Here is a 27863-nt window from a genome sequence, read left to right as displayed (position 1 = left end):
ATCCAATATACCAAACAATCACATCCACACACCATTCAAATTATCAACAAATTCTGAAATCCACTAAAAAAAACCTTTAAAAATTGTCAGATTTTTACAACTTTTTGCCTTCCAAAATCAAAACGGTATTTCTTGACACAGCAAAAATTGACTGATTGTTTACATTTTAAAGTTGAAAGTCTGTTCCACATAAAGTCCAAAAGGAGATCCAAAGCTGCCGTAACAACTGATTATCCATGTCTACTGAAGCTAAACCAACAGCACCCCCAGCTGCCGAAGCACCTGTTTTCAAAAAGTGCTCCCGTTGTCGTGTTAAAAGACAAAATGAAACTGAAGAACAATTGGCTAAATACGCGACATGTTTGAATTGCAGAACAAAGAGAAAGGTTGTTAAAGCCCCAGTTGATGTGTGAGTATAGATACCATATCGTTTAGTGATGATTTGTTATTTGAAGTGCCTGAATTCTGAGTGTTAACTCTAATGGAAAAGGGGTCAGAAAGCCACCGCTTTCCGTACCTCATACACTGTTTGTTTACATTTTGATATTTCAACCGATAATACACCATCAACATCATTGAATACGTGACTAAAAAAACATATATCTAACAATTCATTATAGATCCCATCTACCTAACATGTATACAAACTATATTGCATTTATCAATAAAATCAAAACAAACACTTCACAAGATATTTTAGATCACCGTTATAGAGGTCAAAGTGATCCAGATGTTTTCAAACGTTATGACGTTAATGCGGATATTGACCCTGGTACTTATCAATACATTGGGAAACAATTGATTGAATTTTATATTCATCCATTAATGGTAGCAACTGGTTATAGGTTCCCAGTTCGTGATTATCACAAAGGTGGTCGTAAAACCAAAAAGATTACATTCATGTTCATTTGTAGTCAAGATCAGGGAAAACAAAGAAAATCAAGATCAAATAATGAAAGACAAATTCAAAATAAATTAAAAGTTGAACAATGTGAATCTAAATTATCATTGAATTATAGTTTACCAGATGGTTTAATCCAAATTTTATATAATCATAAGACACATCCTCCATATGCATGGAAAAAACAATCACTTAGAGATGAAGAAGATGAAGAACAACATCAACATGATGCTTATGCAAATCCAGAAGCACATTCACAAAATGACCCACAAGTTGTAAATAATGCTTATGCTGATGCTCAACATCAAGAACAACAAAGAGCAATTCAACAAGCTGCTATGAATTTAGTTGACGTTCAAAATCTTGCTCAATACAATCAATTACAAAATTTGGCACAATATTCACAACAATTACAATATCCTGCTCAACAACCTCAACCTCAAGTTGTGGCATATGCCGTTCAACAGCAACAGCAGCAACAGCAACAACAACAACAACAACAGGCTCAACAGGCACAGCAAGCTCAACAGGCACATGGTTCAACTCAAGCTCAAAGCCCATCCCAGGAACACACACCACATCCTGACCAAGATGCTACACAACAACCAGCAGATCAACAGTATAATCAAAATTCTTATCAACCACAACAACAGTCATATACACAAGAATCTCCCTATCAGGAAGCACAAGCTTCACCTTCAAGAGAAACTAATGAAGATCATTCATCATTATTACCACATCAACAAGCCTTGAATCAAATAATACCTGATAATATCAAAAAAGAGGAAAAAATTTCTGATGAAAATATTGATAAAGAATTAATTGGATTAAATAAGGATGATTGAACTACAGTTTTGGTTTTAGCGTTAAACTTGTATGTTGTGTTATATTGATTGTGTTGTTGAATATTAGTTTGTATTTTGTGTTTTGTATATGTGTTTCAATTGTATATTAGTATAAGAGATGTTTGAGTTTAATATTATATGTTTACTATATGGTTTATTAGTTTATAAAACTATAGTCTTGGTGGTGTCTGTATTCGCCTTTACATTTACTTTGAGAAGTAATTTTGGTAGAATTATTTATGACACATTTATTTCTCTGTGTCCCTTACCATTATTTTACTCTCATGTGCGCGAATTTTATTATTTATTGTAGAGAACATTGACCAAGTTATATTGCGCCCTTAGTTGAGAAGTTCAAAGCTCATTTAGTATTTAAATAGTTCAATTCCCCAATTATTTCTCAATATTATTTCACTTTTCCAACCACAATATATCAATCAATTTAGAATTATCACATATTCAAATCATTGGTAATTATTTATAGATAGATCAAGTTTGCCATAATGACGTATCCAATTGGGAAAGTTAAACTATTATATGTTAAATCAAAAGTCTATGTTCATCCATCTAAAAATTCCAAATTAGAAAATATACCAGGATATTTATATTTCACTCATGAACAAGGGGCACAGGATAAAGATATCTTGTTTGGTTGGATACCTGAAAGTATCGTATCTGAAGATGATAAACCAATTTTTGATAAAGTTGATTTAGATAATGTAACAGATGATAAGAAAAATTTTGTTAGAAGACCTTCATTACTTGGATCTTTTGCATTTGGAATCACTATAAGGAATTTGTTTTCAATTCAAATTAGACCTCCTTCCTTAGGTTGGTGGTATGGTTCAATTGTTATCAATACTAAAACTTCATCAGATAGATTACCAATTTTATTCTTTCATGATGATGAATGTCCAAGTACCAAAAATGAACAAAATAGAAAAAATAAAGATTTTGATCCTTTTAGTGCTGATAATGGATTATTTTGGGGTGGTTTACAAATGTTGGAATTTTTAGGTTCAAGAGCAGTTGTGGAGAAGAGTACATTAGAAGAATCAATCTTACTTATAAATCCATCATTAACAGATTTAAATAATTTCAGTCCAACAAATGTTCAAAATCCTACTAAATCCAGTAAATCTGGTGAATCTTTCAATTTTAATAAATTTATAAATGATACAAGATGGTCAGTATTAGAAACATTAGCAAAAGTTACCAAATTCACCAAAAATTCAGTTGATACTGTTCTTGATGAATCACCAGCTCCAATTAAAAAATTATTAAAAAATCCAGAAGTTCAAAGAGTTAATGAAGATTTTGATACCGCAAGAGTTTATCTAGCTAAATGGGCAATGGGTGTCCAAGAAGAAGCTGCTAAAACAAGAAAACAAATCATCTTGGATCAAAATTCAAGAGATGTGTTGGCAAAAGAATTAGGATTGAATTTTGATAAATTATTACCAGAAGAAGTACTTAATGCACATGAACGTCATAGAGAAGTTGGTAAAATTGAATGGGATTCATTTTTCGATAAATCTGGAAGATTAAATATTACTGTTAATGAAGTTAAAGATAGAATATTCCATGGTGGATTAAGCAATGAAGTTAGACCTGAAGCATGGTTATTCTTATTAGAAGTTGTACCATGGGATACTTCTTCAGAAGAACGGAAAGATATAATTGAAGTACTTAGAGTTGAATACGAAGCAATCAAAATGAAATGGGAAAGAAATGAAAGATTATGGAAAGATGAATATTATAAAGATCAAAAATTTAGAATTGAAAAAGATATTCAAAGAACTGATCGTCATTTAGAAATTTTTAAAAATCCAAATCATGAACCACAAGAAGGTGAAGATGATGATGATTTTGATGTTTCAAATGTTAAAAATCCACATTTAAAAATCTTGAGAGAAATTTTATTAACTTTTAATCAATACAATGATAAATTAGGTTATGTTCAAGGTATGACTGATTTATTATCACCATTATATGTTGTTTTACAAGATGATGCATTAACATTCCATTGTTTTGTTAAGTTTATGGATCGTATGGAGAGAAATTTCTTAAGTGATCAAAGTGGTATGAGAGATCAAATGAATACATTGAATGAATTAGTTCAATTTATGTTACCCAATTTATATGTTCATTTAGAAAAATGTGATTCAAATAATTTATTCTTTTTCTTTAGAATGTTGTTAGTTTGGTTCAAAAGAGAATTACCATGGGATGATGTATTAAGATTATGGGAAATTTTATGGACAGATTTATATTCTTCACAATTTCATTTATTCTTTGCCCTATCGATATTACAAAAAAATGAAAAAATCATTATTGATCATTTAAGACAATTTGATGAAGTATTGAAATATATTAATGATTTATCAATGACTTATAATTTGAATGATCAAATAACAAGAAGTGAATTATTATTCTTGAAATTTAGAAAAATGGTTGAAATCATGGATGTTCAAAAAGATAAAGATGGTTCAATAAGTCCAGTTAATGATAAATTAAGATTATTATTGAGTAAGAAGTTGGTGATTCAAAAAGAGAAGGAAAGAGTTCAAGGTTGAATTTAGATAAGATATATTTGCTAATTAAATATAAAGGATTAAGATAGACAACTTGGGTACAAACTCAGCTTATTTATACGTATAACATATATATGTGATATTATATTTATTACTGATACACGTAATCATATAGTTTAAGCTTGATCTTGATGTAAAAAGTTCATTGTATTTACGAAACTAGATATTGCATTGACCGAGACATGTAAACATCAAATACGACAAATTTTAGTCAAAACTGTGCATATATGATGAAAAACAAGTACACGTATTCAAGAAGTTGAGTACGGTATAAGGCATAAGTTGGCCAATACTATTGTTATTGTTCACCTGTGTGTTGATTGTTAAGTTTCAGTGCTCTCCACACTTGAATTGATCAGATCTCATGTGTACACAGTTTCTTAAGTGTTCTCGCTAATCTGAATCGGTGAATGAATTTTAGTGTGAATGGGTACATAACAGTCTGGAGAATACAATAATTAAGTAGGTTATACATCAATAAGATCCAATCAACGATCTTTCATTTCAATCTTTCAGCTTTAATTTAATCACTCTCTATAAACCAATAAACTATAGTGAATACACCCACTATTCTGTACACAGTCCAGACCGGCCTCCACCCACATAGATCGCGATCACTCCATACTTCTAGAACCAGCCCATCCAGTAGCCACTTTTAACAGATCACCTTTGTCCAACTCACAACGTACGATGTCTACGATGTCTTCAAGTACCCAGAGGAATATAGAGTATAGATTCTGTAGTTGCCTATGCCTACAACGTCTCTAACATCCCATGAATTCAAAGACAAACACGCTCAAAATTGAAATTCATATTCATTGTTTGTACAATAAAAAAATTCAATTTGTATTTATGGCCATTACGTAACTACCAACGCAAAAAAAAAACCTTCGAGATCAGAAAAGCTTTCAACTTTCATGACAATTAAAAATCAAACAAGAAATTCTCAAACACATAGAAATTTATATTAATTATACTTGATTTTTTTCCAGTTATAAGCTGTCATTTGGTTATTTATACTACATTGTGCTCTTCTCAATTGATTGAAACTCCTTGTGTTTTTACCCAACCATCGTTTATATCTCGTGTTAAACTTTATCCTTTCTTGAAACATTCCAAAAGAGCTAAGAATACCCTACAGGATAAAGACAAGTTTCCAAAAATTTCAAAGATATATATTACAAATCCATACTCTAAACAATTTGAACTTTCAACTTGCATTCAATAAACTCAAAGACTTCACAATCGTTTAAATCTTTGGTTTCCAAACATTAGTCAAATTGAATTATAAATTACATAGTTCCGTTTGTGTTTTTTTTGCCCCATATACATTCTATAAATAATATCATATACAACATATAAACCAAAATGTCAGATTCAATAGAAGAAACAGATATCCTAAACTGGACTATTTTCAATGAATTAAGAACAATGGATGAAGATGAACCAGGCTTTTCAAAAGAATTAATTCATACATTTACAGATCAAGCTGAAGGAATTTTCTTAGATATGAATACACAATTAGATAAAGATGAACCAAATTTAAAAAAATTATCAGAATTAGGACATTATTTAAAAGGTTCAGCAGCATCTTTAGGACTTGTGAAAATTCAAGAACAATGTGAACGTATACAAAATTATGGATTACAGAAGGATTTTGATGGTTTATTAAATGATAGAAAATGGGAAGAAGGTATAAGAGAAGCACTTTTGAAAGCAAGAGATGAATTTGAAAAAGCAATAGAATTCTTTGACAGATATTATGAAAAAGAAGCTGCACAATGAATCAATCATATACCTGCTTTTTTATTGATTTGAAATTCAATTGTTTTTAATGTTTAGAATAATGATTGATGTTGCTGTTTTTTATATATATATTTGATCTTGTGTTGATTTTTATTCAACTTATTCTATAATTATTTTCTTCCCGTGATATCAAAAGATTGAGATATGTCGTTTCTTCATGATTTTTTTTACCTTTTATATTTAAACCATTCACAGATATTAATTAATGCCATTTGATTTATTTTATTAAGCGCTGTGTAAGTTTTGTAATAATATTAAATCTATATATATATATAAATAACAATATGGCAGCTAATCAATAAATATAAATAAGGTGAAGGTCATGGTGGTAATTACCAACTATAAATCTGGATCAACTATATCACCAAGATGTTTCCCATCAAGAAATTTCATATCTTTAATCTGTTCAGGTAAATAATCTTGTCTAACTTTCCCATTTTTATAATTTGGATTATATTTATATTCTTTACCATAATCCATTTCTTTCATTAGCTTGGTTGGAGCATTTCTTAAATGTAATGGAATAGGTAATCCAGCTTTTGTTGGTTCATTTGCATAAATAGATTTGATATAATTCCAAGCTCTATAAATTTCAACAGATTTAGGAGCTTTAGCTAATTTAACTGCACATTGAACAAGTGCTAAATCAGCTTCTGGTAATCCAACAAATGTAACCGCTTGATAAGCCGCTATAGCAAATGGTAAACAACTTTCATCTAGGACACCAACATCTTCACTTGCAATTCTAATCATACGACGTGCTATATAAAGAGGATTTTCACCTCCTGATAACATTTTACCTAAATACCACATTGCAGCATCTGGATCTGAACCTCTTATAGATTTATGGAATGCACTTATAGTATCATAATGTTGATCTCCAACACGATCATATAATAAATGTGTTTTCTGTAATACAGGTCTAATATCTTCAACTTTAACTGCAATGTTACCTGGTGTTTTAGCATCAGGTTTAACATTTGAATAATGAGAATCAATTAATTCCATTAAATTTATTGAAATTCTAGAATCTCCATTACTTAAATCTGCAATATAATTTATAGCTTCTTTATCAAATGTTAATAATGATTTATTGAAAACTAATTTCCTAACTTTATTTATATGTAATATTCCCTTATTTAAAATCCTATGAATTTCATTAATTTGTAATTTATTTAAAGTGAAAACTTTACATCTACTAAGCAAGGCATTATTCAATTGGAAACTTGGATTTTCTGTAGTAGCACCAATCAATACACATTCACCTTTTTCCACAAATGGTAAGAAAAAATCTTGTTGAGTTTTATTATATCTATGAATTTCATCACAAAAAACAATGGTTTTTCTTTTAGTTAAAAACCATTCTTTTGAACAATTTTCAAAAATTTTCCTTAAATCTGATATACCACTACTTGTTGCATTTAATTCAACAAATTTTTGTTTTGTTCTAGCTGCTATTATTCTTGCGATTGTTGTTTTACCAACACCTGGAGGACCCCAAAGAATTAACGATGGGATAGTATCATTATCAATAAAGCCTCTCAAAATCCCCTGTGGACCAATAAGATGTGATTGACCAACGTATTCATCTAATGTTCTAGGCCGTAGACGTTCACTTAATGGTAATTGAGCCTGTTGACGTAATAATTTAATTTCTGAATCTTTATCAGGAGTTGTAATTGGTGTTTTAAGTGATGTATTTGGTTTTTTCAATGGTGGTGAGTTTGATTTTTCCTCCTTTGGATCATCATCTTCATCATCATCATCATCATCTATGGTTATTGGTTCTTGTTGTGTTGATGGTTTTTTAGCTGGTGTACCTAAATTTGATGGTTTTCTACCTAATGAAGATAATGTTAATTGTTTCTTAACTGGTTGAGATGGTGCTGATATGATATTTTCACCATTTTCACATTGATCTAGATGGGTGTTGATCTTATCCAGACTAACACCTTTCCCACAAATAGGACATGAAACCATGGTATATATAGACTCGAATTCCTGATAACTTCAGAGGGAATAGTTGGCTAAGTATTGTTCTTAAAGCCCTACGCGGTTATGTATTATAAATAAAGACCGCGTCTTTTTAGTATTCGCGTATAACGTTATACACGAAGATCTGGATTTTTTATCTACAAATAGTTCAAAATCAACAAAAAAAACTCTATTAATATTACTTTATGATATACCCAGTACTTAAAATCTAATATAATTCACCAATAACACCTAAACCATCAGCATAATATTTTGGTGCACCAGTTTTCAAAACATTTTCTTCAGTTTCAATACCAGTTAAAACTAATAATGTACCTAATCCACCATCATTACCAAATTTAATATCGGTATTTAAACGATCACCAATCATAATGGTTCTTGATCTATCCAATTTTTTATCTGCAACAATGGCATCCAGCATGTTTTGACTTGGTTTACCACAAGCAATTGGTGTACGACCTGAACTATAAGAAACAGATTCAATAATTGAACCAGCACCTGGAAGGATTAAACCCTTTTGAGGGAATGTTGAATCAATATTTGTAGCAAGAAATTTCACATTAGGATCTTGTAAATATTGTAAAGTGATTGCTAATCTATGATAATTGATATTTGGATCTAAACCTGCAATAACTGCACCAACTTTTGGATCTTTTGGTAAGAATGGTGTAGTATTTGAATCAAATTTTTCATTTAAACGAACATCAGTACCACCAATAGATTCATAACCTAATTCTTTTAATTCTTCTTGGATACCAGATTCACCTAAAACCCAAACTTTTTCATCTTTTGGTAATTTTAAAAATTCTTGTAAATAAGTTGCACTTGCATAAGCACTACCAAAAATTTCTTCTTTACTAATATTTAAACCAAATTTTTCAAATTTTTTAGTATAAGCTTGTCTTGATTTTGTTGAATTATTTGTAACAAAGATAACTTGTTTACCTAATTTTTTTAATAATTCAATACTTTCCACAGCACCTGGAATTTTATGATCACCTAACCAGATAACACCATCACAATCAAAGACAAAAGTGTCATAGTTGTTTAATAATTCATGGACTTGTTCCTTAGAAGTGATTTTACTTGGAGCCATTGTAATGATAATGTTTTAATGATACTTTAGTTCAAAATCTACTCAAAATAATCACGCAAATTTGTAGTTTCCAACTTGGTTTTATATACTTTGAATATAATTCTCATTGAATTGATTTCTATGACAATTATTCGGTTTCTTGATACCCGCACTTATTTTTTTTCTCATAACCAGCGAAAACCCTCAACTGACTCCACAAGAATAAAACTAATCAACTCATCAAAAAGAGAAGAATATAAGCTAATTAAACAAAAATGCCACAAGATTTACCACCAATTGGCGGGTACGATCCAATCCAATGGAAGAGAAACTTGCCTACGAGAGGGTTCCGTCCTAAAATTGTTCTCGGTGTCGTTTTGGCAATCACAGGTTATGGATGGTATGAAATGGCCAGGGGTATTAGTGAAAGAAGAGAATTACAAAGAGAGAAGATTTGGGCAAGGATCCATTTGATGCCACTTTTGATTGCTGAGTTTGACAGGGACAGTGTGAGAAGATACTATGCTGATAAGGCTAGAGAAGCTGAGATTATGAAGGATGTTGAAGGTTGGGTTCCTAAGCAAAATGTTTATAATGATGGGAGATTTCGTAATCCAGTGTTTGCCTGGGGTGTTGAAGACTCGTGATTATGCTGGCTATTATATTTATTACTATTTATTCATTATTTATTCACTATTTATTACTTATTTATTTATTAAGATACACATTCTGGTCTTTTCTGGGTTCTTCTGGTGAGATCGAGATTCAATTGTACTATTTATTTGTAGTTTTGTTGACATTCACGAAAAAAAAAAGATCAAGTGTCAAATCTTAAACATCAACAAAGCATCAACACAGAACAAAAACACAACCGCTGTGATCAAAAATACCTTCTGCTATGCCACTGGTGGACACAAAGAACCCATTGGTCCATTTGCTACTGCTAATTAGACTCATCTGTGTGTTTTATTCCATCATTCCAGATTGTGATGAAGTGTTCAATTATTATGAACCACTAAATTTCCTATTAAGAGGCTTTGGTAAACAAACGTGGGAATATTCACCAGAATATGCTATTAGATCTTGGGCTTATTTGATACCCTATGCAATCCCAACTTATCCAGTAACTGTTGCTATTGATTATTTCAAAATTTTACCTCCACAAGCTGCTTTTTATACAATTAGATTGAGTGTTGTTTCATTCACTTTATATTCAGAATTACATTTATACAATACATTAAAACAAAAAGTGAATTTATCCATTGCTAATTATTATCTGTTCTTTACTTCAGTATCAACAGGGCTTTCACATGCTTCTATTGCATTATTACCATCAAGTTTTGCAATGAATTGTACTGCATTAGCTACAAGTAATTTGATTCAATATTTCCATTCAAGAAATCTAGGATATGCCCTATTAGTGACTTTTTGGTTCATAACTGGTGGTGTTATTGGATGGCCATTTGTTCTTGCTTTAGCTGCTGTTTCTACACTTGTGATCATTGCACAAAATTTGAAATCTTTCTTAATAACAAGACGTTATATTGGTTGGTCATTCTTCATAGTTTTAGTTATAATAGGAACTTCTTTACAAATTGATTCAACTTTTTATGCAAAGACTGTCTTGGTTCCTGCAAATATTGTCTTGTATAATGTCATCTTTGCTGATGAAAATGCTGGTCCAAATATCTTTGGTGTTGAACCTTTAAGTTATTATATCATTAATTTGTTGTTGAATTTCAATATTATTGCAATTTTGGGTTATATTGGTATCATTGCTGTACCTGTGCTATCATTCACAGGTTTGAAACCAAATAAATTATCAAACTTAGAAATTATAACTATTTTATCACCAATTGCAGTATGGAGTGGGATTTTCTTTAGTCAACCACATAAAGAAGAAAGATTTTTATATCCAATCTATTCCACAATTAATTTATCCGCTGCTTTTACATTATGGTATGTTTCCAAAACCATTAGCTGTATCACTCAATCAATTACAAAATCTTCCAAATCTTCATCAATCTTCAAATCAATCATTGTTTCCACTATCTTAATATTAACATTTATAATTTCATTATCTAAAACAGCATCATTATCAAATAATTATAGTGCACCATTGGAAATTTATAATTCTTTACCAAGAAATGAATCAGGTAATGTATGTGTAGGAAGAGAATGGTATAGATATCCAAGTTCATTTTTCCTTTCTCAAAATCAAAGATTAAATTTTATAAAAACAAATTTTAATGGATTATTACCAGGTGATTTCAATGAAACCATTGGGAAATTTCAATCAATTAGAATAATTCCAGAAAATATGAATAATTTAAATAAATTTGAACCTTCAAAATTATCCAATTTTGAAAATTGTGATTATGCTATTGATATTTCACAACCTGTTGATTCAGAAACTGAAGAAATTGGATTTTTAAATGAACAAGGTGAAATTAGAAAAGGTTGGGAATTGATTAAATCTGTTCCATTCTTAAATAATGATGAAAGTGAAGGTATTGGTCGATTATTATGGATTCCAAAACAATTTTTTCAATTAACAAAGACAAAATTAACTTATCATAGTTATAATTTATACAAAAAAGTCGAATAGATAAAATATTGGATCTATACTTCATAGTAAAATATTAATGTACATAAATATATTTAAAACAATTAAACAAGGATATTTAAATTTATTTGTTGATTGGTTTTGATAACATTGAATCTCTACCTGGACCAGTACCAACCCATTCAATTGGAACATTTAAGTAATCTTCAATAAATTTCAAATATTTTTTAGCATTTTCTGGTAAATCTTCATAATTTTTAATTTTAGTAATATCAGATTCCCAACCTGGTAAAGTTTTATATTCAACATCAACTTTACCTAATCTAATTAAATCTTCAGGGAATGAATTTAATTTTTTACCATCAATTGAATAAGAAACAGCAACTTGAATTTCTTTAAAAGTATCTAAAACATCTAATTTTGTAATGTTTAATGAAGTATAACCATTAATTAAAGTGGAATATTTTAAAACAACAAGATCTAACCAACCACAACGACGTTTTCTACCAGTGGTAACACCATATTCAGCACCAATATTTTGTAATTTTTCACCATCTTCATTCAATTGTTCAGATGGGAATGGACCTTCACCAACTCTTGTGGTATAAGCTTTAACAACACCATAAACATTTCTAATAGCTCTTGGTGGAATACCTAACCCAGTTAAAACACCACCAATACCAGTTGAAGATGATGTAACATATGGATAAGTACCAAAATCAATATCCAACATAAGAGCATTAGCACCTTCAACTAAGATTTTTTTGTTTGAAGCTAAAGCTTGATGCATAAAATCAATTGAATCAACAACATGAGGTTTTAATAAATCTTTATATCTTTTATATCTTGCTAATTCTTCTTCAGAATCATATAAAAATTCACCATATCTTTGTTTTCTTGTATCAACTAATCTTCTATATCTTGCTTCAAATTCAGCCCAAGCATTTGGATCATCATTAACTAAATGATGAACTCTAATACCAGATCTTGAAGCTTTTGTTGAATAAGTTGGACCAATACCTTTACCAGTAGTACCAATATCTTTTTTATTTTCAGATAATTCAGCTTCTTTTAATTTATCAGTTCTTTGATGGAAATCAAAAACTAAATGAGCTCTTGAAGAGATAAATAATCTATCTCTGCAATGTAAACCTTTTGCTTCTAAATTTTCTAATTCTTGAAATAATGATGGAACATGAATAACAACACCATTACCAACTAAATTTTGACATTTTGGATTAACTAAACCTGAAGGTAACATATGGAAATCATATTTAACACCATCAACAACAATGGTATGACCTGCATTATTACCACCTTGACATCTGGCACAAACATCAATATCTTCACATAAGATATCAACTAATTTACCTTTACCTTCATCACCCCATTGAGAACCAAGAACAACGTCAGTCATTTTGTTATTGTTTAATTTATAAGTTTTTGAATGTATATCAATTAAGATAACGAATTGAAATTGAAATGAATTAACTCGAAAAGTATAGGATACCTAAGTTAATGAACGATTGCACGTTACCAGCACAATAGAAGTATATCAAAAAAAAGTTTTTAAAAATTTTCGAAACTTTTAAAGTTTTTTTATGACTCGAAGAGCTAGTCCAAGAATCCAAGAAAGTACGAATTATAATTTATTAACTGCCTATGAACAATTCTTGATTGAGTACGCGTTTTGCTGGAGGTTCCCGAAATTTGTGAGACTACGCAGGGAGGGACTTTTAAAGAATATGGTGATGCTGCATGCACGATACTAATTTATGAAATATATACTTAATCTTAAAAAGTGACTCCAGTAAACGTAATGAGATGGTCTGGAAAGGGGACTAGAACCCTAGAAATATGGTCTAATTTATAGATGAATACATTTTTAAGGTATGAAAGAATACTAATATCATTTCAAGACAGAAATTTACCAAAATATAGGATGGAAATATGTGAATTTGTATTCATTCATCCCATGTGATGCTTTATTTGACTCCGAAATCGAATTGCAATTTGAATTTTGTATCACTCAAATTTGTGAAACCGAACGGAAAGTTTGAAAATAAACTAGAATTCGCGTGAAAATCTCTGGCGCACGTCAAAAATTGGCAGATTTCAGAGCACACCGGGATAAACACGCGGATTTACCCTCTTAACAATTCGGCCGTGTGGTCTAGTGGTATGATACTCGCTTTGGGCGAAGATTGGGTTCACTCAATCTAATATCCACAAGCATGCGAGTGGCCCAGGGTTCAATTCCCTGCTCGGCCCAATTTTTTTGCTACTTTTTACCTAAATTTTTGTCGACTAGAGCTTAATTAGCCATCTCTTTGATGTAAATAGCTTTGAAAGTTCCACTTCTGTGTTTTTCTAACCTTCTGAATGCTGTTCTAACATAGATAATCTCCTTTATAAGTTAGGGATTTGTGTTTACCAGCTATACAATTTTATTGGTTTTCGGTTTCGGGACACACCATAGTAAAGTTTTTCAGATTTTTTATTTTGACTTAAATTAAATATGGCATAAAAGAACCAAAAGATTACTAGATCAAGATAATTAAAGAAAGGATATTTCTGTTGTACAAGATATCTGTATATCATGTCAAGACAATTGGGTAAAGGTGCCGGTGGTGGTGTTGACTCCAAAACATACAGAAAATTGAAGAAGAAACAATCAAGACAAATAAGAACAGAGATTAATGATCCAGCGCTTAATAAAGACGGTGTGTTGAATGTTAATGATTTCCTTAAATCAAGAAGATATGAAATCAATGAATTAGAAAAGGCTCAATTGAATTCAAAATTCTCTTCATCAAGTAGAACTTTTCAAAGCTTACCAAGGAAATTAAGAAGAAGAACTGCATCGCATAATGTTAAAAGAATACCCAAACGTATGAGAAATAGAGCTATTAGAGAAATGGCAAATGAAACTAGTGGTATTAAGAAAAAACCATTAAAGGGTAAACAGTTGTACAGAGCTAGAACTTTGAGAAATCTTTTAAAGTTAGCCGCTAGAGCTAATTTAATGAGACTTGTACCTGTTGACAAAAGACTATCAGCTGGTCGTTTAAGAATAAGGCAAAGAATTAAGACTTTAAATGAACAATTACAAAATAGTAAAGATTCTGAAAAATTCATCAAGATTAATAATAATATTGGTTCATATGACGTATCAGCATTAAACCAATTAGCATCACCACCAATTGGTAAAATTAAATATATGAAAAGACAAAGAAAGTTTACATGGTTATCAACCCATGTCTGGCATTCAAAAAGATCACATCTAGTTAAAAGATGGGGGTTCCAAATTCCTTTGAAACCAACTCAAAAATCATTTAGATTATCACATAGAAATTTCAATTTAACTGGGGCTATAATTTGGGATAAGAGTTATATTAATACAATGATTATTCAAAGTGATAACATCCAATCAATTGCTGATACATTATCAAGTCTAACAAATGGTAAAGCTATAGGTAAGAGATATTTGCAAAATGGTGGTATATATGATGGATTAATTTATAAAAATGATGAAATAATAGGTACTGGTACTACTATTTTTTTCAAAAGTTCTGACGAAGAAACAAAAAGATTAATTGTTAGACTTCATCCAGCTATATATCAATCAGTTTTTGATCATTTATTATCAATCAAAACAGAAGATGTTGAGATAATTGACACAAGATATGCTATTGGAAGTATTGATGTTGGTGGTCCAATCGCTTTATCAACATTGGGTACCATTTTGAAACCAGCTAATAAATCATCAGAAGAATCAAAACTTTTCGGTAAACTATGCACAGAAAATACTCTGCCAGATAATACAGTCTTTACATATCAAGCTATTGACCCAAGATTGGCAAATAGAAATAAACCAAGACCAAATAAATCAACTAATATCATTGATACATTGATTGATATGAAAGTTACAAAAGCAAATATCAATACCAAAATTGTTGATAATCTATTAACATCTCAAGGAAGAACAAATTCATATGAAAATCAGTTATCATTAAAGCAAATTGCTGCTCAAAAGAATATTCAATCTTCAAATGAATCAAAAGATGTTACAAGCTTCCCAGTAATCATTTACAAAACAAATAATAACATCTGGACTGTATTATTACCATGGTATTGGGTCTTACCAGTATGGCATGCAATGAATCATATTGCTCATATGAATCATGGTGGTATTTTACAATCACATCAATTGAATTTCGAACAAAATAAATTATTTTTCCCAGACGATTATCCATTTACATCTGCTGGTTTTGTTGATCATTTGATAGCTGCAAAAGAGAAAGAAGAAAAATGGGAAAAGAAACCAATTGCTAAAAAAATTAATTATGATAAGCTTAAAATTCGTAATGATGATTATGAAAAGGGTGAAATTGGTAATCCATTTACTGCTGATTGGAGATATTTACAACTATTGAAATTTGGATTAAATCAAGTGAAGAGTGATAAGAATACAAGAACTTCTGCTTGGACTGAAAAATTCACTAGAAAAATCGAAGAACCTCATGATGTTTATAACTTTATCAAAGATGTTAAAAACACTGATAAAGAATCAGACTCCCGTGGTGAAAAATTAACGATCCCAGTTCAATTATATGACCCAAAGAAAGTACCAGGTCCACCTTCATCTCCTGATGATCCATTATCAATTTCACCAATCAAAATTGAATTAGTTTCAAGAGGTTTTACATCTGATAATGCTAGAATTTATTCCATCCCAGAACCAGAGTTAAACAAATGGATCAAATCAACAAATACTAAAAGACCAACAGGTAAAAAACAACATGAATACCCAGAAGTTCCAACTTCTAAAAATTTGATTGGTTTCATTACAAGTGGTTCATATAATTTATCAAGAGGTTTAAACACTGGTGTTGGTTATATTGATGCAACTTATTTGAAAAAAGTGACTAGTGGTCAAAAACAACAAAAGAAGTACTGTGTCATTCGAAATGTTGGTACTGATTTTGGTAGACTAGCCTCTTGGGAATCAATTGATATTTAATTACAAGTGTTTGTACCAAAAGGAGCTCTAGGTAATAATATATAATAAACATAATATTGCATTCATATCTATACAAGAATTCATACGTATTCTCATTTAGTATTATAAACAAATTGAAGCCCTTGATTAGAAGCAAATTGTCTTAGAGTATCATCGTTAACATCTTTATCTGTAAGACGTAACACGTATAAACTTAATAAATGGGTTAATTGATCATTAGTATTATCCACGGCTTTAACTAAATCACCTAATAACACTGGATGTGAATTCAAGAATCCAGCAGTTTGTTTACTAATTTCTGATTGTGATTTTTTTCTTAACCCATATTGATAAATTAAACTTTTAACTTTAGATAACCCATTTTGATTGAAAAAATCTTGATAAATTTTTAGTTTTGATGAAACATTTGGATCTGATTTCCATAAAATTTTAAATTTACCCATAATATTATCAAATGAACATTCATGATTTTTATCTAAAAACGTTATAGAAGCTTCTTGATTTGGATAGACTGTGGCTTTCAAAATGATTTTAGCACATGTATGACAATGATATTGACAAACACCACCTTTTGATAAATCTGTCTTCTTTGCTGCTAATAAAACTCTATTTCTTAAACAGAAATGGTAGTAAATATGATCCAATAGAGTATCAAGGTTCTTATATCTCTTATTTTGATTCAATTCTAGCGATACCACTAATGCATAATCTGATGAATGTAGAAAATCAAGACATTTAGAAACAGTTTCATATTGTTGATATGTTCTTGGTTCATTTGGTTTGGATCTCTTAGGATCAGGTGTTGACAACTCATCTTCGGATCTCTTTTGAGGTGTTGAAGAACTTTGATCACTGTTATCATTCGTGTTTGTAGAATGCTGTATTGGGTTTGATTGTGGTGAAGTTGATGAACTTGGTTGCGTAGGCTCTCTAGTTTGTGGTTGTTCGGATTCTTCAGGTGTGGAAGCTGTAGTTGATGGTTGTGGTGCATGAGGTGTTTGATCTGATGACTCTTTAGATGGTACTTTTGATGAGCTTACAGCTTCCAAGTTTTTTTCATTTGGAGTATTTTCATTTTCTGAGCCTTTTTCAGGTGTAGCGTAAGCACTACTTCTATCACTTGATGGTTCAGTACTTACCTTTGGTCTAGAATTATCAAAAGAATCGGTGTTTGGTAAGAAAAATAAATTCCTTGATTTGGTTGTTGATTTAGGTACATTAGAATCATTATTTGGTTTTTGAATATTCAAAACTTGTGAATTTTTAGTGGTATCAGTATTAGTTGTATCCACAAATGGTGATCTTGAATTGGTGATACTTGGTTCACTATCCTGTGGTGATACAGACCCTGGGCTTAATGAATCTTGATGTTGTTGAAGTCTTTTGATGGTTTGTGCCTGTAATTTTTGTAATTCTGGAGATGGTTTATGATTTGGTGGATTGGAGATTTCTTTTGATGCTGTTACTTCTTGAGTTTTGCCATTACTTGAGCTAGTATTATTTTGTGCAGGTTGTTGAACATTTTTTTGATTACTGATCTGTGGTGAAACCTTCATAGAAACATGTGAATGTGCTCTTGATGGTGCTTGTGATGGCGCTTGTGGTTGTGCTTGTGGTGGTGCTTTTGAAGATGAATTTGAAGATGAATTTGAAGGCGCCTTTGATGGGGCTTGGGATGATGCTTTTGATGACACTTGAGGTACATTTTGAGGTGCAACCTGTGGATTAACCTTCCCAACAACTTGAGGAATAAATGTTGTTGCATATTGCGGTTGTACAGGATTTGATGGGACATTACTATTAATTGGGAAAGCAGGAGAACCAACTATCGGTCTATTAGTGTGAATAATAGGACCAACTGTACCTAAAAAGCTTGAGTTGACCAAACTTGTATGTTCAATACCATTAGATAATGTAAATATCAATCCATTTTCACCTCTTTCAATTGAAACTGGTTCATATTTGGCTACCAATTGTATAGCTTTTTCTCTAACGATTTCACTACGCTCTAAGCGTCTTTGAAGTGCAATTTTATCAGCCACCAAACTCTCGATGAGTACTTTATTTTGTAAGAACTCTGGACTTTGAATACTTTCTGATCTGAATTGGGGATCCATTTTGACTAACACACCATCTGTTTGTCTATTTTCTTCTGGTGGTATAGTTAATTTAAAGTAATTTTTGTATATAACAATTTAATAACGCGACGCGAAAAAAAAAAACAAAACGAAACCATCACGAAGATCAATGAGGGTATGCTGCTAAACAACCAGGCTTGGTTCTAGGTATTTTGCTTCTTTTACTGTGAGTATATTTTCCACTGGCTCAATAATGGCCTATATACAATCATAATTTTGACTTAACAGGTCAATAGCAGTCAACGACAATCAATCTTGTCTGCCCTATTTAAAGCACACCGGTTCGTGTGTTACGTGTCCAAAACATCCGGGTAAAGTTCGCTAAACCGCGCCTAAAATTGAAAACTCCCAGCAAAGTTCGCTCTGGAAAAGTATTTAAAGAGTTGAATTCCCTTTGAAAACTTCGTTTTCTATTTTACTTTTTTCCTTTCTTCATACTTACCTTAAGACGTCATCAGAGATCAAGAAGTCTTGGTGATCAGGTATACTTGTTTGCATTGCACAGCGCATCATGTATACTTGCTGACACTTCTCTTCATGAGAGGTGGGTGGGTCTTATAATTTTTGATTTCATCTTCTCCTCGTCCTTGTGACTTGGATATTTCTTTAGAGGTTGGTGTGTCTTGTTAACAGTTTTCAATAATTTTGATAACCCAGTTTTCAAATTGGTGACGCATTTGAACACTCTTTCCCACAAAAGTGTCTGAGAGGAAACCACAGTAGTGGTGGAAACCACAGCAGTGGCCGTTCACAACCGTTGGTTGTTTCGTTGAAGAGTTTAATAAGGAATTCATAACTACGTTATATTACTTTTAAACAAGAGTTCTTCGCACCCATAGGGTATGCGGGCAACTGACATGAGGTCTTGTACCATATGTGGTAGAAACTACTATAATTGGGCAAGAACTCATTTCCAATTTTTTGATAATAATCAAAAGGTTGGTTTTTCATCTTGACTTTATCAGTTGATGGAGCTGGAAGAAAAACCACTATGGAACTTAATTTTAGTTTTATATATACATTTTCTCAAGCTATATTACTCTGATGAGTACGTAGTACGTACTACGTGTAATAAATCATAATCTCGTGAAGCCATGATCATGTTATGTCTATTAACCTGGTGATGTTTTACAACAACTTACCTACTGAAACAAATTAAATTAGTTAGTGACTCTGTCCATAGTTATTCTTTCCGCGGGCCGGTCGATATATTGCTCTTTACCGACGGGATCTCTCCGGACCGAGTCGATTTTCACGGCAAACGCAAATTATGTTATCGTAAAAAAATTGAATGTATAAAAAGAAGATAATATTTCAACTTTTGATTTCAAATTTAAACCTCTTTTGAATGGGGTTTTTTCGGTTATTATGACAGTAGGATTACGTTCTGCTTCATCTTCACATACTGCTGCTAACATCAAACGTGTTTTGTACTATGGTACTTTCATACACACACCAAAGCTAGGTTCACTCCAGGTTTTCACCGATACTGGGTTTGTTGTTGATAAGAATGGGGTCATTGATAACATTTATGAAAACACGTCAGTTGAGGAAATCTTGAACAAAGAAACAAATATTGAGGAAACTTTTGATATTTCCAAAAATTCAAATTCATTCTTCTTCCCAGGTTTTATTGATACACACATTCACGCTCCACAATATCCAAATAATGGGATCTTTGGCTCATCAACACTATTAGATTGGTTAGAAACTTATACCTTCCCATTAGAATCAACTTTGAAAGACTTGGATAAAGCACGCTTGGTTTACAATAAAGTTATTTCCAGGGGAATTTCACATGGTACTACCTGTGCTGCCTATTATGCTACTATTGATACTGATGCTACAAATCTTTTAGCTGATTTGGCTCTTGAAAAGGGTCAAAGAGCTTTTATTGGTAAAGTTTGTATGAATAACAATTCACCAGAGTATTATTGTGAAACTTTTGAACAATCCAAAAAAAGTACATTAGATGTTATAGATCATATTAAGGAAATAGATCCTTCAAATGAAATTGTTGCTCCTATATTAACTCCAAGATTTGCCCCATCCTGTACATCTGAATTATTAAATTGGTTAGGTCATCTAAGAGAAGAACAAAATCTTCATTGTCAAACACATATATCTGAAAACAAGAATGAAATCAAATGGGTACAAGAATTATTCCCAAGCTCCAAGAGTTATACAGATGTCTATAATGACCACAATCTTTTAGGGGATAAGACAATCTTAGCTCATGCTATTCATTTGTCAGACCATGAGAAAGATTTAATCAAATCTACTGGTACTGGTATTTCACACTGTCCGATTTCAAATAGTTCAATAACTTCAGGTGAAGCAAGAGTTAGATGGCTGTTAGATAATGAAATCCCAGTTGGGTTAGGTACTGATGTTTCTGGTGGGTTTTCTATCTCAATTTTAGAAACTGCTCGTCAAGCTTTATTAGTTTCAAATCATTTAGCTATGAAAACTTCGGATCATAATAAATTATCAGTCGAAGATGTTCTTTTCTTAGCTACACTTGGTGGTGCAAAAGTTGTTGGGTTACAAGATAAACTAGGTTCTTTCATCAAAGGTAAGAAATGGGACGCACAACTTGTTGATTTAGATTCAAAGGGGTCACCTGTTGATGTCTTCGATTGGCAAACATCACCAAAATCAATGAATACATCTGATGATTTAACAAAATTTAAAAACTTGGTTGCTAAATGGGTTTTCAATGGTGATGATAGAAATACTCAAAAGGTTTGGGTTAATGGTTTAAAAGTTCATGAATTATAATAAAGGTGTTGTGTATATTTGCTAGACTTGTTGTTTATTTAAATTAGAATTAATATAGTTATTTATCAGGGAATGAATTTTTACTTGTAGAAAAAATCTATATTGACATATATATACGTATAATACATTAGTTATTACAAGCAGTAACTTAATAAAACAACGGAGCGTAAAGTAGTGGTAAATTTGAATGATTTTCTTGCCATTTAGTTAAAATATCCAAGATTTGATCTTCAAATGGTACACTATCTTCATGAGTTTTTGATAATTTTGAAGCTTTTGCTAAGCTTTCAGCTAATTCTAGTATCCCTCTACCACCTGATCTTGCATTGTCGTCATCATCTTTAATATCAACATTAATAACATGAACAATTTTATTCAAATTACCACCTCTATGTAATAAATCTTCACAAACTGAATCGAAACATCTTTCCTCACATGTAAACACGAAATCAAATGTTTCTCTCCCTTCATGCCATCTTTGTGGTGCTTCTTTAATCTTTCTATTTCTATCCAACATCCTTAGAATACCATTTGCTTGATATAATTTGGGATCTTGTGCTTCTAATTCTTTATATATTTTATCATATGGTGTTCCAAATGGGTAAACATTTGGTCTATCTATACTCGGACCAGGAAGCCTCACTGCTGAACCTGTACCATATGATGAAACTTGATAACCATGTTCTTTCAATATTTTATGGGCTGCCATTGAACTAAATTCCAATTTGTTAGTCTTTATTCATCTTTTGATCCCACGTCAATTAAAGTCAAAAAAAAACTTTTGACCCTGACATACCGATTATTATTGACCGCACACACTGTACAGAACCTAAGATCACTCATGATTTCCGCTCTCTTGATTAAAGGTTGCTTTTTCGAATGTCTTGAAGTTATCTAAATGATAATTGATCAAATATGTTTATAATTTTTATGTGGTGAAAATTGAACGTATACAAATGTATTATGTAATCGCCACCGTATAATATAATTAATTATTATAATTAAATTATATATAACCATCACAGCTGCTAACGTATAAATAAGCAAAAACTAATAATGAGATATCTTATTCTATATAAGTGGAAAGATCCAGATACGTACGTCTGAAAGCCTACATGCATAGTTGAAATCAAAAATTAAAGCCTATTAGTTATATAACTCCTTTTCCCTATAGTCAAATATTCCGAATAAATAGTAACTTATTAAAGCTGATAACATATGTAAAAGCCTAACCGAATCTTCTATATTAATCATCATCTTGAGAATGACCAGCATTCTAAATATCAATCATAAACCTTGATCATGAGACTTATCTTCCAACTTTGACTCTGATAAGTTTGAGGCCAAAGATCTCATTTCTGGGCTTTCAATCATGAGAGGTTCTTCATATGGTCTATTGTTAAAGTCTTCATTTTGGCCACCTGGATTTTCATTTAAAGTAAATCCAGTTCCTATATTTTCATAATCATCCTTGATAGATCCTGTTCCTGTATAGTTATATGACGGACCTGATGATTCGATAACTTCTGGTGATTCCTCTTGTAAAATCTCTTTTGCTGATGATTCGCCTTGCCCTTGAGCTATAAAAACGACAGAATCTTCTGGATCTCTATCATTTGGAATCGCTGCTGATGCATCATTTCTGGTTACTTGTTCGAACTCTTCACCTTTTGTTTTAGTAGTAACATCATTAGATTCACCAGTTTCGTCTTCAGGCAGCTCATCAAATTCTAACCCAACATCAACGAAATCATCACCATCTTCATCATAAACAACAAAAGATGGCTTTCTATTTGAAAAATCACGAGGTGTATGATCTGGTGAAATATGGATGACGCTGGTCTTAGTAGGTGAATTTTGTACCTTTTCTTTCCACTGGATCCATTCATTTTCGTCTTTGATTAAAAATCCCAGTAGCATTGATGGATCAACTTCAGATAAATGAATTTTTCTAAGCTTTTTAGTATGGACTGAATTGACATCTAATGATGAAACTATTTCCGTACTCTCACTGACTGAGGTGTCTAATTGATCATCATGGAGCAAAGCAGGTTGAGGTAAATGTGGATCCAAATAAAATAAATGATCACCTTGAAATCCAAAAAAATAATGTGATGTTGATGGTCTCCCGCCAGCTATTCCAATACTTTCTTTCGAATTCAAAATTGCCTTTAAACTATCCCAATATACTGGATTAATATTATCTATACCGAGTCTTAACCCCAAAAGTATCAAAATCGGTTTAAAAACACCATTTTCGTCTTTGGCAACTTTGAACACATCATTTTCATATATATCACCACTATCAGACCCAATGTAAACTTTAACACCACTATCAAATTCATTACACAGCGATTGTATACTTCTTGCAGCTGCAGATGGACCAAACCATTCACCAGGTTTTTTGTTTGAAAGTAATTTACCTTTATCAACAATTTTGTGAATAGAAAAGGGATGTGAAGGACAATCAATGAACCAGGATACAATCTCATTGTGCATTTCATTCAATTCTCCTGTGTAGCGCCAGTCCCTTCCAATATGTAGGTTTAATAATGCATTTGCTAATAGTGACTGTGAAGTTCTTATCATACAACCCCAACCACAATCTGTAGTGAAATGTTCATTATCTAAATCATAATTTTGACCTCTGAGAAAGAAGTTCAATGATAAAGGAGAAGGTCCTTCAGGATCACGATCTATTGGTGAAAATTTAGTACGATAAGTTAGCCATATTCTTGTATAAACATCATCAATGAATTCCTGTGGCCATTTGTTCAAATCGTCTTTTTCGTTATCTTCAGCTGTATGGAATCTCAATGTTTGCCATATATCTTTAAGACCTGAAAGTCTGCTTTCATTGGCCCTTATATCATTATCATCCTTTCTGATCGTTTTGTCTATATCACTTCCGTCTTCCCCAGTTGATTCTGATAATATTACAGACTCTTTGATTTCTCTTGAATAAGTCTTACCAAGCACTGTTATGGGTACCTCTGGGTAAATATTCTCCAGTTCTTTATCCCAAAAGAGTTCGATTACTCTTTGAAAGCTACCGGCAGTGGTCATTGAGTTTAAATATTATTGTTTATTTGTGAACAGAACAAATCAAATGACGAAGGCGTTGCGTTAACAAACCCAGAATCTTCTTCTCTAACAAAAAGAATACACCACAATCTATTATAATAATTTGATTTCTTGAAATTGAATGAAGCTTGGGATATTTATAGATACCACACTGTCAGATCTGGATGGAACCCTCGACTTTATACTATTAAATTGATGCCCTGAATGTCTATTCTCCAGAGTTTATTGAACTAATTGCGCCTGAAAGCGTCAAAACAAACGATTAGATAACGCGAAAATCAGTCAGCTGACGCATCATGTGCTTTTCGCGGATTTGAATTAATTGGTAGGGGAAGTACGCGATGCGTAAAGTATTGATTTTTTATAGTATACTACAATTTCATACACATGTATTAGATTTATACCTGAGGTTTTCTAAGTATCTAATCCAATAATTCAAGGTTAGAAAATTTTATTATGCCTAAAAGAGGAAGAGGAAGAGGTGGTCCAAGAGGTGGCTCAAGAGGTGGAAGAGGTGGTAGAGGTGGACGCGGTGGTTTCATAGGTCGCAATAGCAAAGCACAGAAGAGAAGAAGACAACAACAACATGCTAATGGGCAGCCAAATAATGGTGAACTCCCAGAATTATTCGATTTGAACAATCCAGATTTCATTTCTGTGTCGCATCCAGAACGCTCAATGAAGGCTGCTGCTGCAAGAGGCTCTAAGAAAAAGTTCAGATTACAAGATGAGGTATTCAACACTGAAGATAACAGGGAGAGTACGATGAAGCTCCCACTTCGAAAAAGACCTGTTGAATTCGTTAAAGCTGCAACTTTAGACCCTTCAAAGGATTTAGTGAGGAAATTGAAGGAAAAAGATCAATTCATTGAGAAAGTCAAAGATAATGAAGTGACTTTCGTTAGCAAGGAGGCAAATCTAGAGATAAATGGAGATAAGAAGGATTCAGATGAAGAATTAATTGAAGTCGATACTACCGGTCAAGATGAAGAACCAATTGAAGTTGAACCTAGTAATCAAGATGATGAACTAATTGAAGTTGAACCTAGTAATCAAGATGACGAAATTGTTGATCTTACTGAAACCAAATCTACTAAAGAAAATGAAACATCTTCAGAAACTACAGGGACCTTCCAAGAAAAATCCAGAAAACCAAAAAACACTATACAACAGATTCCAGATAACCTTTTATTTTTCCAAGACGATGACGGTGATGAGTCAATCACAAAGCATATCAAACAAGTACCAACCTCAACACACACATCACAACCAATAAGAGCTAGTAATAACACAGAATTCACACCATCACTAAGTATAGGTCAGACTCTTCTTTCTACAAACTACGAAAATAATTCTAAAGATTCTTATGTGCAACTCCCAAGAACCAATAAAGATAAAGATGAAGATATTGAAATTGATTTGGATCAATCTATTTACGAGATCGCTGATGATGGTGAAGATTACCATACTGTCAATAAACCAACCAGTCAAGAACTTTACCGCTCATATAATCAATACATCTCAAGGGTTATGCAAAACCTGGCAGACGAAGATGAAGATGAAGACGACGAGGACGATGAAAATAATGATGATGAGAAGGTTTTTGGCAAGAAAGTTGACAATGAACAGGACATATATGCAGAACTTGATGATGATTTTGAAGAGGAAGCTAACTTCATTGCAAACGTTGACGACGAAGATGATTTTGACTCTGAAAATGATAAAATTGACACTGATAGTATTCACGATGAAAGGGCTGCAGAACAAATGAATAATTTGAAGATCAAAGAGTCCAGTGAACCTCCAAAAGAGGTATCATCCGATGGTGACCCAGAATATGGCTTTCTTCCCGACGACTATGAATCATTTGATCATTCTCTTGTTGATGTTATAAATGTGAGGTATGGTGCTGGTACAAATCAATATCATATGAAAAGCTTTAGACTTACAGGATCTTACGATTTCTTGTGGATTGACCAAAATTTATTTGAAGATTTTTTGGTCGAAAATGGTATGCCAGATTATAGAGTGAATGCTTACTTTAAATATGTACAAGCACAGCTTACGCCTGAAGAACTCAACGAAGAAGATTTTGATTTCCAATTTATTGATGATTCAAGTGCTGAAGAAGAAGAAGAAGAAGAAGAAGCTGATGACCATGATGATTATGATGATGAAGGTTTAGATGATTTAGTCAAATTTACGTCAAAATATGATGGCGTCAGAGATTTGGAATATGAAACTAAAACTCTTACAACAAGAGGTAAAGGTCGTAAGAAAGAACTTGACCTCGACCATGTTGCTGATATGGATCTGCGTCAATCGCTGGCTGAACAATATCAGGCACAAAGACGTAACAAAAAGGAAAAGAGAAAAGAAAGGGAAAGCAATATCGCAAAAGAGCATTCCACTTCTAAAGATTTATCACTAAAATACCCATATACTATCTATGTCAATGACTTTAGAAATGAATTTGAAGAGTTCTTACAAGATTCAAAGAGAAATGCGTTGACATTCCCACCTCTGGATCCACATGGTAACAAAGTTGTTATGAAATTTGCATTTCTATATAACATGAAGTCAAGAAAATTTGGTGCTGGTAAACAACAACACGTTGTCGCTGTTAAGAATAAGAGAACTTTCCATTCAATACCAGATTATCATTCGGTTAGTATGCTATGTAAACAAAGACCTATATTTAACAGAATTGATCAAAAGAGACCAAGAGTTGAAATTGAAGCCGAAGAAGCTAAATCTTCCAGAAGAGGGAAACCAAGTAATGCACATGTCAAAGAAGGTGATATCGTTGGTGAAAATGCTCCAGAAATTTCAACTAATAATATTGGTAGACGTTTACTAGAAAAATTGGGTTGGAAAGCCGGTCAAGGTTTAGGTGCTGAAAACAGAGGTATCCCCGAGCCAGTTGTTGCCAAAGTCAAGAAGACAAAGCTTGGTTTACGTTAGAATGTTTAATTACATTACGTTGGTTATTGACTTATGCATGAGACATTCATATAGAATCTATTTACACTAATATAAATGCCGATAACTAATA

General features: G+C 32.0%; 14 protein-coding genes across 14 annotated transcripts; 8 read left to right on the top strand and 6 right to left on the bottom strand.

Moving 5' to 3' along the window:
- Positions 1-481: 481 nt before the first annotated feature.
- BN7_1373 (uncharacterized protein) lies at positions 482-1746 on the top strand (the record flags this gene model as incomplete). The annotated part of the gene is made up of 2 exons (XM_011278017.1): positions 482-513; positions 621-1746. The coding sequence occupies 2 exons, from the start codon at positions 482-484 to the stop codon at positions 1744-1746; spliced, it is 1158 nt and encodes a 385-aa protein (XP_011276319.1).
- Positions 1747-2249: 503 nt separating this feature from the next.
- Positions 2250-4322, top strand: GYP7 (GTPase-activating protein GYP7; the record flags this gene model as incomplete). The annotated part of the gene is made up of 1 exon (XM_011278016.1): positions 2250-4322. The coding sequence occupies one exon, from the start codon at positions 2250-2252 to the stop codon at positions 4320-4322; it is 2073 nt and encodes a 690-aa protein (XP_011276318.1).
- Positions 4323-5708: 1386 nt separating this feature from the next.
- YPD1 (Ypd1p) lies at positions 5709-6125 on the top strand (the record flags this gene model as incomplete). The annotated part of the gene is made up of 1 exon (XM_011278015.1): positions 5709-6125. One exon carries the CDS (start codon positions 5709-5711, stop codon positions 6123-6125), a length of 417 nt encoding a protein of 138 aa, XP_011276317.1.
- A 360-nt stretch (positions 6126-6485) lies between these two features.
- MGS1 (ssDNA-dependent ATPase MGS1) lies at positions 6486-8126 on the bottom strand (the record flags this gene model as incomplete). Its single annotated transcript, XM_011278014.1, has 1 exon — positions 6486-8126. One exon carries the CDS (start codon positions 8124-8126, stop codon positions 6486-6488), a length of 1641 nt encoding a protein of 546 aa, XP_011276316.1.
- A 223-nt stretch (positions 8127-8349) lies between these two features.
- On the bottom strand, positions 8350-9237 carry PHO13 (4-nitrophenylphosphatase; the record flags this gene model as incomplete). Its single annotated transcript, XM_011278013.1, has 1 exon — positions 8350-9237. The coding sequence occupies one exon, from the start codon at positions 9235-9237 to the stop codon at positions 8350-8352; it is 888 nt and encodes a 295-aa protein (XP_011276315.1).
- A 254-nt stretch (positions 9238-9491) lies between these two features.
- BN7_1368 (NADH dehydrogenase [ubiquinone] 1 alpha subcomplex subunit) lies at positions 9492-9863 on the top strand (the record flags this gene model as incomplete). The annotated part of the gene is made up of 1 exon (XM_011278012.1): positions 9492-9863. The coding sequence occupies one exon, from the start codon at positions 9492-9494 to the stop codon at positions 9861-9863; it is 372 nt and encodes a 123-aa protein (XP_011276314.1).
- Positions 9864-10114: 251 nt separating this feature from the next.
- ALG9 (dolichyl-P-Man:Man(6)GlcNAc(2)-PP-dolichol alpha-1,2-mannosyltransferase) lies at positions 10115-11824 on the top strand (the record flags this gene model as incomplete). The annotated part of the gene is made up of 1 exon (XM_011278011.1): positions 10115-11824. One exon carries the CDS (start codon positions 10115-10117, stop codon positions 11822-11824), a length of 1710 nt encoding a protein of 569 aa, XP_011276313.1.
- An 82-nt stretch (positions 11825-11906) lies between these two features.
- ADE12 (adenylosuccinate synthase) lies at positions 11907-13199 on the bottom strand (the record flags this gene model as incomplete). The annotated part of the gene is made up of 1 exon (XM_011278010.1): positions 11907-13199. One exon carries the CDS (start codon positions 13197-13199, stop codon positions 11907-11909), a length of 1293 nt encoding a protein of 430 aa, XP_011276312.1.
- A 1182-nt stretch (positions 13200-14381) lies between these two features.
- POP1 (ribonuclease P/MRP protein subunit POP1) lies at positions 14382-16805 on the top strand (the record flags this gene model as incomplete). The annotated part of the gene is made up of 1 exon (XM_011278009.1): positions 14382-16805. One exon carries the CDS (start codon positions 14382-14384, stop codon positions 16803-16805), a length of 2424 nt encoding a protein of 807 aa, XP_011276311.1.
- Positions 16806-16897: 92 nt separating this feature from the next.
- On the bottom strand, positions 16898-18922 carry BN7_1364 (Immunoglobulin A1 protease; the record flags this gene model as incomplete). The annotated part of the gene is made up of 1 exon (XM_011278008.1): positions 16898-18922. One exon carries the CDS (start codon positions 18920-18922, stop codon positions 16898-16900), a length of 2025 nt encoding a protein of 674 aa, XP_011276310.1.
- A 1389-nt stretch (positions 18923-20311) lies between these two features.
- Positions 20312-21724, top strand: GUD1 (guanine deaminase; the record flags this gene model as incomplete). Its single annotated transcript, XM_011278007.1, has 1 exon — positions 20312-21724. The coding sequence occupies one exon, from the start codon at positions 20312-20314 to the stop codon at positions 21722-21724; it is 1413 nt and encodes a 470-aa protein (XP_011276309.1).
- Positions 21725-21872: 148 nt separating this feature from the next.
- Positions 21873-22433, bottom strand: SSU72 (RNA polymerase II subunit A C-terminal domain phosphatase; the record flags this gene model as incomplete). The annotated part of the gene is made up of 1 exon (XM_011278006.1): positions 21873-22433. The coding sequence occupies one exon, from the start codon at positions 22431-22433 to the stop codon at positions 21873-21875; it is 561 nt and encodes a 186-aa protein (XP_011276308.1).
- A 578-nt stretch (positions 22434-23011) lies between these two features.
- Positions 23012-24790, bottom strand: ATG4 (cysteine protease ATG4; the record flags this gene model as incomplete). Its single annotated transcript, XM_011278005.1, has 1 exon — positions 23012-24790. One exon carries the CDS (start codon positions 24788-24790, stop codon positions 23012-23014), a length of 1779 nt encoding a protein of 592 aa, XP_011276307.1.
- Positions 24791-25264: 474 nt separating this feature from the next.
- SQS1 (Sqs1p) lies at positions 25265-27772 on the top strand (the record flags this gene model as incomplete). Its single annotated transcript, XM_011278004.1, has 1 exon — positions 25265-27772. The coding sequence occupies one exon, from the start codon at positions 25265-25267 to the stop codon at positions 27770-27772; it is 2508 nt and encodes an 835-aa protein (XP_011276306.1).
- Positions 27773-27863: the final 91 nt, after the last annotated feature.

This window comes from Wickerhamomyces ciferrii, contig 00029, assembly GCF_000313485.1.
Source record: "Wickerhamomyces ciferrii WGS project CAIF00000000 data, strain NRRL Y-1031 F-60-10, contig 00029, whole genome shotgun sequence".
Classification (NCBI taxonomy): domain Eukaryota; kingdom Fungi; phylum Ascomycota; class Saccharomycetes; order Phaffomycetales; family Wickerhamomycetaceae; genus Hansenula; species Hansenula ciferrii.
This window is presented reverse-complemented; position numbering and strand designations above follow the sequence as displayed.